At 36.9% G+C, this 20719-nt stretch overlaps 2 protein-coding genes and 1 long non-coding RNA gene across 4 annotated transcripts; 1 reads left to right on the top strand and 2 right to left on the bottom strand.

The window, feature by feature from the left end:
* Window positions 1-359: 359 nt before the first annotated feature.
* pnx (posterior neuron-specific homeobox) lies at window positions 360-4382 on the bottom strand. The gene is made up of 2 exons (XM_046862081.1): window positions 3735-4382; window positions 360-1905 (listed from the first exon to the last, which is right to left on the bottom strand). The coding sequence occupies exons 1-2, from the start codon at window positions 3988-3990 to the stop codon at window positions 1460-1462; spliced, it is 702 nt and encodes a 233-aa protein (XP_046718037.1). The 5' UTR covers window positions 3991-4382; the 3' UTR covers window positions 360-1459.
* Window positions 4383-7802: 3420 nt separating this feature from the next.
* Window positions 7803-10048, bottom strand: LOC124393289. The gene is made up of 2 exons (XR_006927306.1): window positions 9957-10048; window positions 7803-8310 (listed from the first exon to the last, which is right to left on the bottom strand). It is a non-coding gene; the product is annotated as an uncharacterized LOC124393289 (long non-coding RNA).
* ash2l (ash2 like, histone lysine methyltransferase complex subunit) lies at window positions 8208-20707 on the top strand. 2 transcript variants are annotated; one of them, XM_046860967.1, is made up of 17 exons: window positions 8208-8320; window positions 8687-8753; window positions 8951-9090; window positions 9975-10063; window positions 10151-10242; window positions 10460-10555; window positions 10639-10734; window positions 11503-11578; window positions 15116-15133; window positions 16445-16547; window positions 16634-16851; window positions 17009-17176; window positions 17701-17894; window positions 18003-18095; window positions 18177-18275; window positions 19476-19535; window positions 19623-20707. In XM_046860967.1, the coding sequence occupies exons 1-17, from the start codon at window positions 8262-8264 to the stop codon at window positions 19728-19730; spliced, it is 1776 nt and encodes a 591-aa protein (XP_046716923.1). In that variant the 5' UTR covers window positions 8208-8261; the 3' UTR covers window positions 19731-20707. The 2 variants fall into 2 exon arrangements, with proteins under 2 accessions (XP_046716923.1, XP_046716924.1); XM_046860968.1 differs by lacking the exon at window positions 15116-15133.
* Window positions 20708-20719: the final 12 nt, after the last annotated feature.

Genomic DNA, 20719 nt, shown 5'->3' with positions numbered 1-20719 from the left:
CTAAACCTGGAATGCGATGGTCAGATGTCTGTATAGTCGCCGTATAGTACATATTATGTGAAACGCTTGGGAACCTTTTGTACAACCATGAAAACCTTTATAAGTTATCAGTGTTGTGGACAAGACAGCTGAAGTTAATAGAAACCATGTCTTTAGTTGCAGACAGATGTGGTACTTCAATATTCATTTGGAATTTTTTCAAACATCTTTTTTTCCTTAGTTTTGTGTGTTGGAATGGCTCCTCCTAATATCCTGTCTGTCTCGACGATCTGTTCTCCATATGTGCACGCCCCTCTCTTGTTCTCCCTCATCCCAAAAATGGTTACAGTATTAACATTAAAACTAAACAGTGCATAGGATAAAGTGTTTAGATTTTTTATTACATTTTATTCACTGGTTATATACACCAAGAAACACAAAGCAGCGATGTTAATCATCTCATTAAAAAAAGTAGTTTAGCTGTTAAATGAGAAATAAATATTTGACTGCAAAAATATACATTTTCTTTTTTTTTTTTTAAGAAAAAGTTACAAAAAACAGTAAACCTGCTTGCAACATATTAAAACAATCAGAAATGTGATAAATATGCAAATTAAACTCATAAATATTACATGACTTAAATAAGTATAGAATGATAGGAAATCTCTGTATAGAAATGACCTAAAGCCAACTTCCTTGCTCTGGCTAGTCAATTTGTTTTCCCCCGTTCAGTAAACTACCCATGGCGATACGACTTATTTGCCGATTTGTTTCTAAGAAAAGTGAACTAGGCAAATGTTCAATTTAACACACAGAGCATTCTCCAAACTTCAGGTAAATCAAAAGTGGACATCAAAAGTTGTTTTGGAAGTTTTGGTTAGGTCGAGAACTATCTAACAACCATATTTGGAGTTGAATTGTTGCCGTAACACTTTGTTTAAATTCACAGAATAAGAAACCTTTATTATTATTATTATTATTATTATTATTATTATTATTATAATCAAACCAGACATCACACACAATTTTTTAATGAATAATAGTTCCATGTTATCTTATGTTTAGTGAGCTATGGGGCTGTTCCAGTTTAGTGAGGCCTAAAATAATTTTGTTAATAATTGTACTGGTCCAATGACTCCTACATTAACCAAATTATGTCTACTTCGACTACTACAGTATTCTCCCTTTGCTAACTACCTATTTTCCTGGCTAAGTGGATAAAAAAAATCCCATTTTTTATATTACAGTAGCTTGCCGAGCTAAGACTCGTTTCACTTGTTTGCTAATAATACACACCATGTAGACCAGTGTTTTTGCCTGTTACCCTCAAACATGGCAAATAATAAAATACAAAATCACAATCAATTTTAAAGAAGCAAATCAATTGCCAAAATGTTCGATTTGAATCATTTCACTTCAGTCTTTCAAAACCAAAATGTCTGTGAAAAGGAACAGAGTCGTTTGTGAGTCAAATCTGGCCTCAGAACAATGTAAGTGCAGGATAAGTGGTCAGGAGGTTACGTGCTGGGTAGAAATGCACTGGACTAGACCTGTTGCAGGAGGCAGTACTGAGAGGCAGCGTGGTAGGTACAACTACTGGTGCTATCGTGGCACAATGGTAGAGCTCCTCCAGCTCTCGTCCCTCTTGCTCTTTCTTCCACTTGGTTCGCCTGTTCTGAAACCAGATCTTAACCTGCGTCTCGGACAGCTCCAAGGCCTTGGCGATGACGTGGCGTTCAAACACCGACAGATAGTGGCTATTCTGGAAGCTGCGCTCAAGCACGTGTAGCTGGTCCAGTGTGAAAGCCGTGCGCATGCGTCGGCCCTTGATTTTAGCTTTACTGCTGATATGAGGGCTCTCCTTTGCTTCTGAAGCTGCCGAAACCTCATCTGAGCCCTCAGTATTTTCGTCACCGGATAATTCATCTGAAATGGAGAATACATGACATGAAAGATGTAAACTAAAAGTTTGTACTAAAGCCTCAAATACATAACTTCCTTTCAATTCATTTCAGAGCTGGGAGTCAAAATAGCACATTACAATTTCTCTGCAGTAGGTTTGCACACATGTTCAATACTGTATGCTTTATTTCAAGACTTATTATTATTATTATTTTATTTAATTTTAACTAATCATAAGTCAACCAAGGCAGTGTCCTTGTGTTATTTTATTTCCATTCTACACATCTACAGTTTTAGAGATTATAGATGTATACAATATTAGACACTTAGTAATCGTATAAACACAAACAAGCTATAAACAGTTCATTCTATTTCAAAACAATGATATATATGACATATAAGAGGCTATTTTACTAAAATAAGTGAGCATATGATCAGAGCTGACTCGGGCCCTTTGTCCCTAATGATGCCCTAAATCCTGTAATTTGCAAAGAAAAAATTTGACATGCATTAAATCCTCTCAAGTCCTTGAGTGTGCACTGATCTTGAAAAAGGGGCGGCTTCAGACAATATCATTAAACACGGGTACCAATCATAAAAACTCTGTGACATGGACGCGTGTATGATAGACTATGGCTAATGACCTAGCGACTTGGCTGCAGATGGGTCTTAGTATATTTTTTTCTTCCAAGACTAAACCTCCAGTTCACAGTAGAGTCCAGCTGACAGTGTTTTGCATTCTTCCATGTTTTAGCTTTGTCAGTCACAAACAGCCACTAGGAAAATTAAGCTGCACCTTCTGCCATAGAAGAATCTGTTTCCCCATTTGTCTTCTGTGTGTGAGGAACCATAGAAGATATAACTGCCAAGCTTATTATATTAAATGTATCTCTTGTAAAAACGTATATATTTATATTTAAGACATTTGTCAGATGCGCTTATCCAGAGCGACTTACCATTATCTCATTTCTACAAGAGAGCAGGGTGAGGCTTCAGGTTCTTTCTCAAGGGCCCAGTTTAGTGTTGCTGGGATTTGAACTCACAATGTTCTGATTAGAAGCACCTTTTTTTCTGATGGTACACAATGGATAAGAGTACCTTTTTTTTTTTTTTACACTGCACCTTTTACTTAAAAAGCTAATACATTTAAGTCAGATCAGTGGTTAAATTATTTAGAAAAGCCTGCTATAAACTATTTTTTAATGTAAATGATGGCACTAAAGTTATATATGGACAGGGAACCCTTGGACCTTTTGGACTCCTTGTGATATCCCAGACCTGTATGAGACCCAAAGTAACCAAGCTATGTTTTATTTTAACTTAAAAGGTGTATATGAATTACCTTGACTTTTTGAGAGTAGCTAGTTAGTTAAGTTTACATAGGGTATCTTAAATAAAGTTTAAATTGGGTTACACAATAGTCAGATTTCCAGGTCAATGACAGAAAAGATGTACACTTAATTGTGTAATGTATTTACACATGGATGTCTTGATTGATTACAGGAAACTTAAAGGATGTATTTATTATATTATTTAATTCTAATCATTCAAAGCAAATCATTGAACAGAAAGTTTGTGTTTTGTGCTTTAAAAAGTCTTAAAGGTTTCAGTAACTTTATAAAGTTTTGTAAATAAACACTGTGGCACATACTTGGCAGTTTATTACACTTATAAAAAATGGAGGTTTTATTTTATAAAAATTATTAAACTTCTTTTTTGTTTTGGGGAAATTTGTGCTCAAATGTGCCCTCTTGTGGATGTAAAAAAAAAAAAAAGAAAGAAAAAAAAGATTGGATTAAAGAGTTGTTCCTGAGGATCAAACTCCAAAACAGAAACAATCCCTTTGAACTCACCGCAGTTTCGTTTGTGTCTGTAGTCAGAAGGTTTGTCGCTTCGCGCATCCCGATGCCTCCCTGTGAATTTTGAAGGATCTAGGATGTCGGCGATGGAAAAAGAAGAAATCCGCGGAGGTTTGCCGTGTTCTTGTTGCATGTTCACGCGCACTGGCGGGGATCCAAACCACGGGAGCTGAACAAGGTGGCAGTAAAGGAGTGACAGGGAAGCGTGCTGGTCCTCGCCCTTTAGAAAAGTTGCCCAATCCTCGCGCATTTATACCGAGGGAGCACACGACTTTCACGCGTGTATAAAATTAACATTTAAAAAAGACTAGTCTTGAAAGAAAGAAAGAAAGAAAAAAAAAACACCAAACCCCTTCTTCCCGAATGCATAAACTCTCTTGTCATTATTGTAAACAGCCCTCCCCTTCCCCTCTCTCAACCAACACACACACACTCACACACACTCTTATACTTTAAAATGCAAATGCTCACTTCTCAGCGGGTAACTCTCCCTCGGCCATTTATTACCCCGCATCTGGTTAAAATGTGCTCTTTTCTTAAAGAGCGTGTAGTTTTTTTGTTGCGACCTTGTCGTTATTTGCAATTGACTGATTTGACGAAAGCGCGGTGCGCGAGCTCTGGTTGTCTTGGGAATTAATCGACTCGGACCATAACTTGTCAATACGTGAGGATTGTTCAGCTTTTAAACACAGGCAATGCGTTGATTTCTCTAAAAAAAACTTTTTTCATATATCAATTTATTTGTTAAAAAATAACCCTAATGTGTTATTTTAAAGAATTGCTCTTTTTCTTAAAGAAATATAGGTTAATTCCTTAAAATCCCCCCCCCCTTTAAAACAACACGATGTATTTTATTTGTATGTCAACATAAGCAGGTTTACAAAGAAAATCCATGAAAGGTGAAAACATCTCCCTCCTCTATCAAAGCAGGCATTTGTAAAGGAAATAGTATACAAAATGTATAATCATCATCATCAGTATCATATTGAAATCTGTAATATTGGACACAAGCTGTCCAAACAGATGAATGACTGTATCAACCGCTGTGGTGTGATCAGATTAGTCCAGCGCTGTAAATAATCCCCAGTGCCTCCAGAGGTGGTCTTGCATGGCAGATGCCAGAGTCCTCCCAGGTGTCAACACCAACTAAAGCACTGGTATTTGGGGAGTGAGGCTTAGCCGGCCCACCAGGACAATTAGCAGATGTCACGAGTTCTGCTGACCCTCGCCGACCTCCCTCTTTGTCTATCGAGATGATTGTTCGAATTTTTCTCAGCAAGGGGTCAGCCACGAAAAGTGTGCCTGAACATCCTCGGTTTTAAAGCCCAGTTACGTTCTCCACAGGAGATGTGGGCATGCCGAGTTAAACCACGAAAATAAATTAACCTTATTAACCTTATCATGTGGGTAACTGAGCGCCTTTTGAGCTGAATATTCAGTTATCATGTGCTTATTAAGTGTAATGTGGTGGATTTGCAACTAATTATGGCTTTTATAAAACCCTGATTTAGTCTCCTTTTATTATTGTAGTATTCCTAATAGGGGAAATTTCATGTAGGTTATTTTAGATTTCTACAGATTGCAACCAGAAGAAGTGGACTCGAGGTGGAAAGAATAAAAAAACAGATGGATTTTGATAAGTCCCATCAGATCTTCTCTACCATCGTGTGCTACTGTATGAATGTATAAGAAGATACTGTGATGTATGATATACTCCTACAAAATTAAGAAGGCATTCTTGGCCTCTTTTTTCAGAAGTATTAAAGAACACATTTTGGAAGAGTTTCTCAAAACTTTTCCCACACAGCTCCCATGTAATGATTTTTTCCTTTGTGGAATCTTGCAATATTTTATTTTTGTATCACTCCATGGATTAGTCGGTAGTTCGATTGCTAGTGAAAACTTGTGTCATTAAGAGTGGAAAAGTTAATAACTCAAGATCTTGCTTGACCAAGATGTAGAAAAAACATCTCTACTTTGAAAGCAAATATTTGCTGTTTTTCATATATAATTATACCTTGCAATTTATCTACAACCAAAAGTGCAGCAACAATCCAGTCCACACTAAACACTAACGTCTTATTATGGTCTCTTTTTCAGCTTCTGCAAACGTGGTATTTGTTTACTGACCTAATTGAGTCATCAGCGCTTTCTTTCTGGAATCTTTGACATTTCAAGCATAATGTTTCTTGCATGGATTTTCAAGTAAAATCACCCAAGTGTCTTGCTGAGAGGTTAAACTGTGCCTTTTGAAGTGTTCATTCAGAAATAAAGTATGTAGGGGGCATTTCATTACAGACTATAACAGTTCATCCCCTCTGGCATTGTCCACAAATCACAGATGGCCAACAATAGATCACAGAGGAAAACAATGAAAACAATCATGGATTCCAGCAATTGTCCTTTATTCATCTGGCCACATTTTACATTCCACAAAGAGGGTAATTACCTCGTTGGTTGTCTGGCCGCCACGTTTAACAACAGACTTAGCAATAATTGCCTTGTACTTTTTTGAAAGGAGAATAGCACTCGTACTGGTAATAGATGTTTGAAGCATGTTCTACGGGTTTATGGGTCGTTCGTGGGCTGTGACATTTGGAGCAATTTGACGTTTAGGTTTTAAAAGAGATTGAAAAAGGATGATGAGGATATGTATGAGGAATAGAATTATTCGGTTATCATTTTGGCTAGGTTGGCAATTTTTCACTTTCTATTAAAATAAAATTTGACATTGAAGCTTTTTCTCCTGTCTGTTTTTTTTTTTTTTTGTTCCATAGTGCTTACAAAGTTCTAAAACATAAGAAACATAACAATGTAATTTTTTAACCTAGGAGTCAACGTATGCGTAAAATAAAAGTGGATTTGAGTAAAAAAAGAAAATCTCAATTTGCAGTAACATGCTTTAATATTGGAAGACTACTGCAAACAATTCCGCCCCTAAGAAATTTCATATTTGTCAAATTCCCTGGTTTGGTTTATGTTTCTTGTTTTCACCTTCAGGGAAAGAGGGAATTTTACTCTAGCCAACGACTTTCTGACAAGAGGCAGTCACGTGATGTTTGGCCACACCTTACAAACTGGCCTTGTTACAATAGTAATGGAAATTTTTCAGATGGTCTACTTCAGTTGACTTACCGATAGGAGTCGTCTCTTTTAGCTTCCAAAAAGTCAGTGGCATTTCAACCAGCAAAATTTCCAATTATTTTGATCTCCTGAACACTTTTATGCAATAAAAATACAATTGTTCACTGCATTATAGTTTTCATTGCATTCGAGATACATAAAAACTATTTTAATATATTTAAAAACATCAAGCTTTTGCATAATTTAATAATAAAAAAAACCCTACAGTTTAATAAGAATTGTTTTTTAAGTATTCCACTGTCTGCATTGTAATCAATATATATTGTTTTGATTGTTGATCTGGCTCTGAATGGTTTTGTTGCACTACACAACTCAGATTTGCCAAATTCTTATTATTTATGTTTATGTAAAGTGTATGATTAGTAGCATTACACAGTCATGAAGATAAAATAGTGATACATTTACAGCATGAATTATTAATGATATGATTTATTAGTCTTCCTCCTTATAAAAAAAAAAATCCTAATAAATTATCTAAAAGATTTTACACATCTCGTTAAGGTTAATAAATGAATAATAACTGATATGCTATTTAATAATTAAAAAGCTCTACATTACTCTATTTATATTCTATGTAAAGTAGGTATAAACAACAGAATTTAGCTAATAGCATTTTGTCCCCTTATAAGGGAGAACCTGCAGTAAGTGTGTGTCTGATATATGCAAACCAGTGGCATGCCGATGTTACTGCTATCTATCAAACAAACACCCACCAAAAAAAAATCTAACGTTGTCTGCTCAGCTATAAATTTTAGTGGCTGGCAGATTATGTATAGTACCAAACAGACTATAATCATATACATTAATAAGAGGTTTACTGGAGGTAAGAAACAAATAGTATATATACAAATACCCCATTTAACAAAGTTAAGCATGATGCACACATTATGTGGTCAAAAGTATGTGGACTCCTGATAATGACTTATATTTGTGTTTATTGCATATCCCATTTAAAATCAAATCTCAGTAGCATAGAGTTTATTCTCCCTTTCCATCTTAAAGTGTGGCTGAAGGGTTTTTTTCTCCTTCTTTGTCGGGCACTGAGGTTAAGGTAGAAGCTTGGCGTGCTGTCTGCCTGGCTTGAAGTCATTGCTCCTTTGCACAGCTATTTTGAATATGTCTCTTGGTCCATTGAGGAGAAATCTTAATGCTACAGTATACAAAGGCTGTCTATACGATTTTATGTTTTCAGCAGTTTGGGGATTTATGGGCAGGTGTCCTCATAAAGTACTTTTGGCCAGAGAGTGTACCAATAAGATTTAGGATCCATTGCAACCTATAGGTGGCAGGACGTATCAAATCTAAGTGCCCAGTGAACAGAGAAGAAGACGCTGTTCTCGCGAGATTTCTTTTAATCCCGTGATTTAGTTTTCAAACATGGCTTCCGAGGCAGAGGCGGGCGCCGCATCTGTTGTTAAAGGAGAATCTGCGGAAAGGCGAGTTTCAATGAAAACTGCGTTTCAAATAGTTATTATATCTTAAATAATAATACAAAAACACTTTATGGACATAGCTAGCTGGGTTTTGCTTTGAGTTCTCAGTGTTAGATCTAAAGTTGAGTATTAAAGAGTCAACAGTTTCATTGTAACGACTCATTATGCTAGTCAGCAGTGTTTACAGCACAGTCCTGTCTGTCACTGCACGCTAGAGAGAGCAAGAATTCTCATGAAAATCTTATGCATATTTTATCATGTGCGATAAAAGTTATGCAAATATAGCTATATAATGTAGTGAGCTCTTCCTTTGACTTGTTCCATAGAATTTGTGTGAATCTGTGTGAATTTGTTTGTGCGCCCTTGCAGAGATGCATCATTAGGAGATCTAACAGCAAGTATGGAGTCTGAGTCTTCTAGTGGAAAAGATCCTGCGGTAGGTTCACAAAGAACTTCCATTAACAAAAATGCATGCAATAAAAAAGATCGATTCATCCATTTCCTGGTCATCTAGGCTTATTTCAGAGTTTCATAAACCTTTGACCAGATTTCACATTTCATATGTCATGAAATACAATTAAATCACTTCTCTGGCCTCTATAAAGACTGCTGATGCTTTTTCTGTTTTGTCAGGTGGGTGAGGGCACCGAGGGCACCGACACTCACACGGGGTCAGGAGATGAGGAGAATGGACGACAGCTGGGTGAAATAGAGCTACAGTGTGCGCTGTGCATGAAGTGGTTCACGGCAGACACGTTTGGCATTGACACTACGTAAGAACCCAGTCGATTCACCTGCGGTCACACTTTTATAGATGTATATCTTGGCAGTACTAGGAATTGAAAATGTTACCTTACTGCTAGCAAAGCAAAACTTTACGCTCGCAAAGGTTCAAATGAAGATCAGTAGAATCAGTATCAGTAGAGTGACAAATCCAAATTTGAAATTTTCAAATTCACTTGTTGACAATACATAAGAATAAAATTTCGAGAGAGGTTGCAGAAGAAGTTCTTATGACCTTCAGTAAGACATATTGGAGTGTGTCCTGGTTTGGGACTGCATTTCTGCATGTGGTGGTGATACTGTTTGAATTGATAGGATCATGAATGCTGAAAATTATGATATGATCCCAAGCGCACTGCTAATGCAGTGAAATTATATTTGGAGAGAAAAACAGCTGATAAAACCCTGACAGTCATGGACTCGCCCCCAGACGTAAATATTATAGATGCGGTATGGAGTCACCCGTACAGCGAAATAATGTGTACAGCGAAAAAATGTAAATCCTAAAAAGAAATTTAATAAAATAATGGGATGTGGTGAAAGAAGCTCAGTATTACTTAAGAATTCTACTTCAGAAAACTTTGTGACAGTTTCTCCAAGAGTTCAAAAACTAAATGCTGAAGACTTTTGCCTGAAGAGCTATTTTGTTCTGAAACTTTTTGGTGTACAGTTTGTTTCTTGTATTTACTGTTTGTGTCAAAGAAAAAAAAAGTAATAAAAAATAGAGTAAAAAATAAATATGGATGGACATTAAAACTTTGCTAAAACAACAAAGAATGCGGTGGCAGCCTAAGGCTTTTGAACAGTACTATATTATGTAGAGAATAGATGTGTATTAGTATAGTTGTTTACTTACTTGTTCTCTTCCACACAGAACCTGCCTTCCATTCATGACCAATTATGTGTTTCACTGCAACGTGTGTCATCATAGCGGAAATACGTACTTCCTGAGAAAACAAGCGAGTGAGTGTTTTTTTTGTATCTGATCTCTGTACAGTTGAACAACACTGATTTCTAATTCTGTTTCATGTTTATTAAAATCGTTCTCAGACCTGAAGGAGATGTGCCTTACAGCCCTGGCTAATCTGACATGGTCACGGACTAGAGAAGAGCATCCAAAGACCATGTTTTCCAAAGATAAGGTAATGTATTGAGATCTATGATTATTGAGCGTGACTGTGTATTAGGGCTAAAGGGGAAAAGACGGTTTTGTGCAAGAGACTGAAGTACATTTAATTTGAAATAACGGATTCTTTTGTTTATTATATAGCATATGTTGTTGTTGTTTTTTTTTTTTTTTTAATGCTACAGATGTAGGTCAGACCTTGACTAAGATAATTATATTGCTTTATTTTCCAGGATATTATTCCCTTCATTGATAAGTACTGGGAGTGTATGACAACTCGGCAGAGACCAGGAAAGCTGACATGGCCGAATAATATTGTAAAGACCATGGTAAGTAGATTTATTTATTTATTTTTATTATTATTAAATTTTTTTTCAGCTTATACAAGATTTCTTCTGTGTTTTTTTTATAGAGTAAAGAGCGTGATGTGTTCCTTGTGAAGGAACATCCTGACCCTGGCAGTAAAGATCCTGAGGAAGAATACCCCAAGTTTGGTTTGCTTGATCAGGTGTCATTTATAGTGCCTTTAGAAAGTATTCATACCTCTTCCTTTTAATACGTCATTATACATCATTTTAGAATTTTACGAGCAGCAAAACTCCTGAGGGAACTGCAGCTCAGTCCAGCAGAACAAATAAGGGAGGTTAATAAAACAGCTAAAGATCACTTTGAGACGAGTCCAGAACTTCCAACAGTCTCTGTGAATAGCATTTCAGACTAAAGCTCTAAAGTTTGCATAATGTTTACCAAGTGCCACCTAAAGAATTCTGTAGGTCATTCAATTTCATAGCTGGTAGAAACTAAGATTGGTGTTCACTGCTCGCTCATTATTATTCTCCTGTGTGTGTCGTGCTGCTGGTTGACTGGTAGACATCAGAGGATTGAGAGAGAAATGTTAACAAAAACACAATAAGGGAGGCGGACAAAAATATACATAAGGAATATTGACTTTGTTTCAAGTATGTGTGCATTCTTGCTTGGACAATATCTGAGATTATATATATATATATATATATATATATATATATATATATATATATATATATATATATATATATATATATATATATCTGAAGCAAGGCCCCAGAACCCCCCCAGTGTATTAAAAGTACTGTAAACCTGCTTTTGAAGGTTCACTTTAATTTAGCTGTATATGGTTTAATCATACAGCCTGTTAGCTGCATAATATGTAATTACCCAAATGGAGCAAATTTGTTGTCTTAATACTCTTAAATGCAGTATAGTGATTTTGAATGTCTGTTGTCTGTTGGACAAGGACTTGGCCAATATCGGACCATCTTACGACAGCCAAAAGCAAACAACCACTGTTACAACAGGAGGCAGTCTAAATGGTAAGGTGTCTTTCAAGTTCCTTAAATGTGAATTTCATTAAATGATTTACAGGGCAATTGGATATCGCATGTAATGTACATGATGCAAACCTGTTTAGTTTAATTAGATTAATCTTTTCCATAATTACATGCCCAAATCTTTAAATAATGTATTTAAAATTTATTTTAAAATTATTTTAACTGCATTAGGCAATTTAATTCCATAAAAATTGGTTTAATAGTGCATTCAGAAAGTTTTCAGACCCGCTTCGCTTTTTATTTTATGTTGCAGCCTGAAACTACTAGTTGTTCAAATTAAAATAATGTTGTGAGATTGATGGCTGCAACAGGTCTCAACCCTTTTTAACTGTGTGCTGATAACAAGCCGGATGGTCCGACTCCTCTTTAGTCAGTAGGACATGGTTTCCAAAAAGAAATTATTTCAATTCGTCTGACCACAGGTCTGTTTTCCACTTTGCCTCAGTAAATTTTAAATGGTTTTTTTCTAGAGAGGATGAGGGCATTTCTGAATCATCTTCACACATGCACAATAGAGATTTAACCTGCATTTGTGGATGACATGGCAAATTGTGTCCACAGACAATGAATTCTGGATGTGTTCATGAGCCCATGCAGTGATTTTTATTACAGAATCATGACTGTTTTAAATGCAGTGCTGCCTGAGGGCCCAAAGATCACAGGCATCCAATATTTATTTTATCCCTTGTCCTTTGTGTGAAGAGATTTCTCATATTCTTTGAAACATTTGATGTTCTGTAAATGATGAAATATTCAAATGTTTTGCATGTTTATGTTGAACATTATTGTGAAATTGTTCCACAATTGGTAGACACAGTCTCTCAGTTTGTTAAACTTTACTTCTGAGAGACTCTGGGTATAAATAGTTATCTTAGACACCTGTGGTAAATTAAATATATTTGGACATGATTTGGAAAGGCACACACTTCTCTATAGAAGGTATATCAAAGCATAAACCAAGCCATGAGGTCAAAGGAACTGCCTGCAGATGTACCTGACAGGATTGTTTCCAGAGATCAGAGATCTTGGGCAGGCAAAAAAAATAAATAATAATCTGCTGCCTTGAAGATTCCTAAGAGCACAGTGGCCTCCATAATTCTGAAAATGGTGTGGCACATCTCTTTCAAGAGCTGGTTGCCTGGCCAAACTGAGCAATTGGGTGAGGAAGGCTCTTAGTAAGTAGGTGGCCAAGATCCTGATAGCCACTCTGACTGGGCTCCAGACATCCTGTGTGGAGATGGGACAGAGTTCCAGATAGACAAAAATGACTGCAGCTTTTCACTGATCTTGGCTTCATGGCAGTGTGGCTGTATGGAAACCTCTCCTCAGTGAAAAACATATGAAAGCCAGCTTGGAGCTTGCAAAAAAGCACATGAAGGTCTCTCAGACTGTGATGAACAAGATTCTCTGATCCGATGATGCCAAACCTTTCAATCTTGGTTTCAATTCTAAATGTTATGTCTGGAGGAAACCAGGCACTGCCCATCACCTGCCCAAAACCATCCCAAAAGTGAAGCATGATGGTTGCAGCATCATGCTGTGGGGGTGTTTTTCAGCAGCAGGGCCGGTCCCTGGTCAGGGTTGAGAGAAAGCTGAATGGAGCAAAGTACATAGTTATCTCCAATAAAAACTTGTTCCACAGTGCTCAGGACTTTAATCTGGAAGTTTCAACTTCCTACATAACAACTCTAAGCACACAGTCAATGTTCTTGAGTGGCCCTGACTTAAACCCTATTGAACATCTCTGAAGAGATCTGAAAATGACTGTCCACTGACGGTCCTTATCCAACCTGACCCAGTTTGAGAGGATTTGCCAAGAAGAATGGAAGAAAATCCACAAATGCAGGTGTGCAAAGTATGTTGCATAATACCCAAAAAGACTTGAGGCTGTAATTGCTGCCAATAAATGCTTCAACTAAATACTGAGTGAAAGAGAAAAAACAGAATTTGCACAATTGTAGTATCAGGCTGCAACATAATTTTTTTTAAGTGGGTCTTATTACTTTCTGAATGCACTGTATATTGGAAAATGTTAAACATCATGGACAAATTAGTTGGTACTGCTACACACAAAAAAGAACCCACAATTTTCTCTAAAACTTCTTGAAACAGACAAAAGTAATTGGTGTCCAACAATGTTTATTTAACCAAATGGTTTAAATTATAAAACAAATGAAAAATGCATGAATAAATTGACCTAAAAATATAAATCTATGGATTATAGTAATATTTTAAATTAATTGTTTTCCTCAATTATTACCATGCATATTTTCAATCTTATCAGTCATTCAGCCTATTTAAATATCTGTTTGGTATTATTGTGTAACCACACTGAACATGGTCCATGGACTAGGAAGGAGAGAGTTGTCTCAGGATATCAAAAAGAAAAAAAAAGACAAAATGTAAAGGACCATTTCCAAGCAGCTTTATGTTTCTGTGAGCTTTAAGTTTATAATCCATGGGACTGTAATCAACCTCTTTTGGACATGTCCACAAGAAACGGAAACGTGACCCCAGTTTGAAGAGACACCTACTGTAGTCATAAAGGGTAGAAAAAGAGCCAAGGAAAACATCCAAAGAGATACACACATGGCCAAAATTGTTTGTACCCTTCAGTCAATAAAAGAAAAACTCACCAGACAACACAGTGCCTACCTGGAGCCCTATATTTATATAGGCCCACTGACTGATTACAAGATTGTAGACACCTGTGATGCTAATTAGTGGACACACCTTGAATTAACATGTCCCTTTGGTCACATTATTTTCAGTCTTTTCTAGGGGTACCATCAATTTTGTCTAGGCCTGTTTCATGAGTATTATTTATTTTCATTGACTTTCATTGGTTAACATTCATAGAATTTTTATTTATTATTATTTTTGTCAGATTAAATTTTTTTCTGAGACCATTGTTAGTTTTTCTTTCATTGACCGAAGGGTACCAACAATTTTGGCCACGTTTGTAAAAGCTGGACTCAAACTCAAACTCGGTTAAAAGTAAAACGCACAAAAAAAAAAAAAAAAAAGCAAGATCAGATCAGCCCTGATCAGAATCCTAACAGACATCTAAGGAAGTAGTTGAAATATGCAGTCTGACAAAGACACCCTTCAAACCTGAAACAGTTGCAGCAGTTTGCTCATGAAGACTGGGCCACAGTACCTGTTGATGGATGCTCATTAAAAGCTACAGAAATTGCTTGTTTGCAGTGATCACCTCTAAAGGTTCTGCAATAAAATGTATGGCTTCTGGATTTTTGTTTGTTCTTTTCATTTTCTTTGTTATTTAAAATACTTGAATCAAGAGAAATCAAAAGCTAGGTCTGATTTTAATGAAAAATAGAATAAACAATAATGGATGCAGTTACTTTTGTCTGTTTCAACTGATTTAAGAGAATTTTTAGTATTTTATATTTTTTCTTTTTGTCTGTTATATTTGGTGTGTTAATACTGGTGTTAGTGATGTTTTCATAAATGCAATTGTTTAGCATGCCCTTTAACCTTCTACATATTATATTCTAGGTGGATCATCCTTTTCAGGTGAATATGTAACCTAATGTTTGTGGCATTTGGAGCGCTCTGCTTTTTTGTGTGCGCTCCTTCTAATCCTTTTTGCTCCTTGACTTTGTTTTCCTTATCTTAAGCTTTGCGTGTTGTTTGGTTTTTAAGCTTGTAATTTGCCTTCCTCCTATCGGGGTGTACTGTCCTCAACCTTCATCCTGACGTGTCCACTAATTCCTGCTTATTTGTGCTTTGCGCTTGTCCTCTTCGCCGCAACCAAATCAAATGGAAATTTATGTGCCATGGCCTATGGTGTTGGGGCTTACCGAAATTCTGCCTGCACGGGTTTGAATAGAGATTTTGTCTAATCCTGAGGCTATTAGATAACTAGCCAAGCCCTGGTCAGACCTCTGTCCTTGGTGGTAGTAAATGTACCCTAACCTGTACATCTAAGTGTCTCTTTCATTGAATGTTTTGTTCCCCCCCCCCTCCCTCCAGGTTTAATTATATCGGTCTATAATTACAGGACTTTGAGATTGCTTCTTGGGTTTGGTTTTCCAAAAACAAGCAATGCAGCACAATAATGAGTAATGACCAATCTAGTATCCAAGTTTATGACTATTTATGGCAATATTAATAGTACTAGATGATTTTATACACTATTGATTTTGGAAAACTGAATCTTAAGCACTGATAGCAGTTTCTTTTTTATTCTTCTTATTCAGATTAAGAATGTTTTCTGCGTGTGTGTATGTGTGTGTGTTGCTTTTTTTTAAGGGATACAGGACCAGTTTAATGCACTGCTTTTTAAAGGCTTAGCATGTTCTCACACTAATAGTTTGTTTGCTGAGTTTGAATCCAAGTGCAGTCTCTTCTTTAGTTTGTTTATAGTTTTGGTTTCAGGCTGCACAACCAAATTAACTTCACTTGTTAAATAAAATGAATAAATAAAGCAAACCTTTTGTTAAATGAGCATGAACATCACCAGTCACTCGAGCTTGGAGAGCACAGCGCTGGTGATGAATAAATGAATATCTTTATACAGCATAAACAATTATTTTCTAATATTTTGTCCATTACATACAGCATTTATTTTCACTTTTGGTTTGTTGGTCCAAATATCCAAGAGGCATTGTATATCTGTAACACTACAGCTTATTTAATTTAAACAGACTAAAACACAGTATATGTGAAAGCACCATAAGTCAGTTTGTACAGTCTCTATTATTTAGATTATCTTTTGCAGAGCAGCGCCAAAAAAATCATTCTATCATTTAGCAGCAAAACCTCACCATTTCAATTAATCATGTTTATTGAGATCTGCATTCTTACACCACTGTCTTTATCAAGGTGGCCTTCCTCCACCTGGTACAGGTAAAGGCCGGGGCGCCAAGCGCAAGCAGCAACAGCAGCAGGATGGAGCTGCTGCAGGAACAGCGAAGAGGACACGCAGGTATACATTGAGTTCATATGCATGTGCATTTTTTTTTTGTTGTTATTCCTTTGTTTTGCTCTAATTGGTGTTTTCTTTCCCCCTAGTGATCCTCTATTTTCAGCACAGCGCCTACCTCCTCACGGTTATCCTCTTGAGCATCCATTTAACAAAGATGGGTATCGCTACATCCTGGCTGAGCCAGACCCGCATGCACCCGACCCAGAGAAGCTGGAGCTGGATTGTTGGGCTGGAAAGCCCATCCCCGGAGACCTGTACCGAGCGTGTCTTTATGAGAGAGTGCTGCTCGCCCTGCACGATCGAGGTTCGTGTCTAAGTTATTAGTATTGGATTAAAAGTAATAATTATACACAATTATATTAGCAATCGTGAAATCAGTTGATTTAAAAAAAAAATAATAATACAGGAATTTCTTTATTCTGCATATTAACCAATGGGATCCCCACTTAATGTTTTTTAAGCTCCCCAGCTGAAGATCTCTGACGATCGTCTGACTGTGACTGGAGAAAAAGGCTACTCAATGGTGCGAGCCTCTCATGGGGTACGAAAGGGGGCATGGTACTTTGAGGTGACAATAGATGAGATGCCGGCTGACACCGCTGCCCGTCTTGGCTGGTCCCAGCCTTTAGGTTAGTATTATTTTAACGGAAAAAGTTTAAAAACAGAAAATACTAATAAGCAATAGATTGTATTATGAAAATGAAATGAAGGCAATGCATCTTGCCTCTCTGTGAGTTTGATATTTGTTTTTTTTTCTTGAAAACACCCAGCCAAATTTATCCCATATTCAAAAAAAAAAAAAAAGCTTAACCCCCAGGAGATACAGTAGGCCATCAAGTTGAGTGTCTGTGTCTATGACCAACAGAAGACCTATTAACAAAAATGCAAACAAGGATCCCAGTCCAGAAGACAGTTGTCTGACTTCGTTTTCTCAGCCAATTCTTATGCTTGTGCTAAGGAAAAGGCAATTTTTTTGGTCATGTTTTACATATTTTTTTAATTATTCGAAAAAATGACAAACTGCCTCTTTTGCACTATTGTACCAGTACTAAAAAACGTTTTTGTTTTTAAATACAGTAAATGGCAGCATCTAACAATTGACAAATTTTTATTAATTCTTTTCTGACAATAATTTGTTGCTGCTATGTTGTAGGGAATCTTCAGGCTCCTCTGGGCTACGATAAGTTCAGCTATTCGTGGCGCAGTAAAAAGGGCACACGCTTCCATCAGTCCATTGGGAAACATTACTCTGATAGCTACGGACAGGGAGACATCTTGGGCTTCTTCATCGAGATACCAGACAATACCGAGACTGCAAGGGCACTGCCAGACACGTACAAGGACAAAGTATGAGTGTTTGCCGTGTTCTCTGTGGAAATTGTTCTAAAAAAAAAAAAAACCATGCTAAATAACAAACTCATGAGTTTCTTGATCAAGTCTTCTTCTTTCTTGCAGGCACTGATTAAATTTAAAAGCTACCTCTACTTTGAGGAGAAGGATTATGTGGATAAGGCAGAGAAGAGCTTAAAGGCAATGAATAAAAGTCGAGTGAGTAAATCCTGTTCTAAATTTGTACACTGGGTTTTGGAACTTGCACTCATAATGCTGTGTCTGATTTAATCTTTCTAGATGATTTTTTACAAGAACGGCATGAATCAGGGGGTGGCTTTTGAGAACCTGTATGAGGGCATGTATTTTCCTGCCATATCGCTTTACAAAAATTGTCAGGTACGATACTTTATTCTCTATTATTTTTTCTTTTTTTTTACATAGAAGCTGCGATGCTTGAGATAGTCTATCAAAACGGTGAGGTGGTATCAAAAAGGTTTTGAGACTAATGGTGCTAACTGGTGCTATTCTGGCCATGTGCGTTACCTTGTCTGCGACTTTATCATGAATAGCAAGTTAGAACAAAGAGCAAACGTGAAATTCTGTGTGAAACTGGGCAAATCTGCCACAGAGATGTGTGGCATACGGGCGATGCTGCAATGAGTCGTTCAAGGTGTTTTGAGTAGCACGCGTGCTTCAAGAGCGGGAGAATCAGGAAGACCTTCAACGAGCTCAAAACCCGAAAACGTCTAAACCATTCAGCAACTTGTACATGATTATCCTCGGAGAACAATCCACACGATCTCACTTTCACACCCACCCTAGTCGCCAGATTTGTCTCCTGCAGACTTCACCCTCTTTCAGAAGATGCAGCTCAAAATGGTCGTTTGGACACCATTGCGAAGATCCAGCACACAGAAGCTGCTTGACACATTTAGAAAAGAAGACTTCCAGTACATATTTCAAACGTGGCAGGAATGCTGGAAGCACTGTATTGTTGTGCAAGGGGACTATTTCAAAGGCGATGGTGTGTAAACATATATAAATCAAATACTTTATTGTCAAAAGAGCAAGTTTGATACTCTTTTGATACCAACTTGTAGCAATGTTGTTGAACGCAACAAGGTCATGATGAGATGGATTAAAACGCTGACAAAGTTATATGTTTGGGGTATTAGATTTTTATTCTTGGTTCACTTTTTTTTTGTCTCAGATTTAAAAACAAAGAATGCTGTAAATAAGCACTCTGCAAATCTCACCATCTGCTGCAATACACGTCAGCCTAAGCAGCATGATCTAGTTATCAGACATGCTTGTCTGACATACAACATGAACACATGGCCAGTTTTTTCATCTGGTTTTTGAACATACATTTATTTAAAATAAAACAGGATGAATTTGCCTCAGAATTTTCCAAGGATCAGTTGTTTTCCCTTCCAATATATCAGCTTTTATCTCGAGGTCCTTAACCCATGTTTTTATTATTTCTTTTAGAACGTGTCTTATTTTTCCCACCTTTAGTTGCAGTTCTGTATATGAAACTCTAGGTGGTGATGCTGGCAGTATATTCTATATGACAGTTTGAATCTCTATCTGCAGATATCGGTTAATTTTGGACCACATTTCAGATACCCACCAAAAGATGTCAAGTTTCAGCCAGTGAGTACAGTAAATACATTCATGGTGCTTTATAGGTTTGTTTTTGTTTTTGTTTTGTTTTTAAGCTGTGTTTCATTTTGTGTTCAGATGAGTGATATGGGCTGGGGTGCAGTGATCGAGCATTCCCTCGCAGACATCCTTTACCATGTGGAGACAGAGGTCGATGGCCGGCGCAGCCCTCCATGGGAAGGCTAAATGCTGTTTTCTGCAGCTACATGCATCAAAGGAAGTGCTTTTCCCCCAAATAATGTCTGTCTGCTCGATCTGTAGCATGTGGCCACGTTTTCTGGTATTAAGAAAAAAAAATTAAGAACTCCTTTCCATTAAAGTCGTAATTCATGCATATTATAGCTGTAAGAGTTCATAAACGAGTATGCGTATAGAATATGCATACTCGCTTATTAACTCTTCCACCCCAAAACATCTGTCTGTGACCTAAATTTATAAATAAGGTTTGATGGGGTTCATGGTATTTATTTTTCTTAGTAAAATGAAACGTGCCTGTTCCTGTCCATGGTTTTTGCGCATACATTACAGATGCAATAGATAGAGATTATATTGAAAAATGCTGGTCTGTTTCTTTAATGTGAAGCCCAAACATCATTTCCTGTGGAGCGATTTCATGTTTTCATTTGTAAGTGATTCTTGTTGCACACAAGAAGTTTTAGAGAAATGTAAGGCTCTGACAAATATCTAGCAAGCAAGACGTCTTGGTTGCCAGTTACACTGTTAAACTGCGATGCTAGATCTATATTCATCAATGGTTAAGCATTTGTGAGTCAGAATGCAACTTGCACCTGTTATCCAGTGTGTATTGTTATGAAACACAAACAAAAAATTGTATTACATCAGTACCAAGGGTTGTGGCTGTGTGCCTTTGTTTTAAAGCTCATTGTACATAAAACAGTGACCTGAATAGAGTATAGTTGGGTTTATAATGGTCCAACAATAGCAAAATCTCTTCTGTTGTATATCTGACACCAGAAATAACAGGCCATAGATATAGTTCTTGTCCTTTCTTTGAGTGCTGTTTTCTGGTTTGTTTTTTCTTCCTTTAGTAAATTCCTTAACAGTTGTTCACACAGGTGTAATGTATGATTTTATTGTTTTTCAGTATCCCTAAAACTTGTTTTATACTGAGCCTCGTTTTAATAAAATTCCACATTCTAAGACGCTGTTCATTT

Source organism: Silurus meridionalis, chromosome 11 (genome assembly GCF_014805685.1).
Source record: "Silurus meridionalis isolate SWU-2019-XX chromosome 11, ASM1480568v1, whole genome shotgun sequence".
NCBI lineage: Eukaryota > Metazoa > Chordata > Actinopteri > Siluriformes > Siluridae > Silurus > Silurus meridionalis.
The sequence above is the reverse complement of the archived record's forward strand: the minus strand, read 5'-3'. Positions and strand labels throughout refer to the sequence as shown.

Coding starts and splice junctions, on each gene's coding strand:
- ash2l (XM_046860967.1), top strand. CDS start 8,262: ATGGCTTCCGAGGCAGAGGCGGGCGCCGCATCTGTTGTTAAAGGAGAA. Junction 10,556..10,638: donor ATAATATTGTAAAGACCATG/GTAAGTAGATTT, acceptor TTTTTTTTATAG/AGTAAAGAGCGTGATGTGTT. Junction 19,536..19,622: donor AAGATGTCAAGTTTCAGCCA/GTGAGTACAGTA, acceptor TTTTGTGTTCAG/ATGAGTGATATGGGCTGGGG.
- pnx (XM_046862081.1), bottom strand. CDS start 3,990: ATGCGCGAGGATTGGGCAACTTTTCTAAAGGGCGAGGACCAGCACGCT. Junction 1,906..3,734: donor CAGACACAAACGAAACTGCG/GTGAGTTCAAAG, acceptor TCTCCATTTCAG/ATGAATTATCCGGTGACGAA.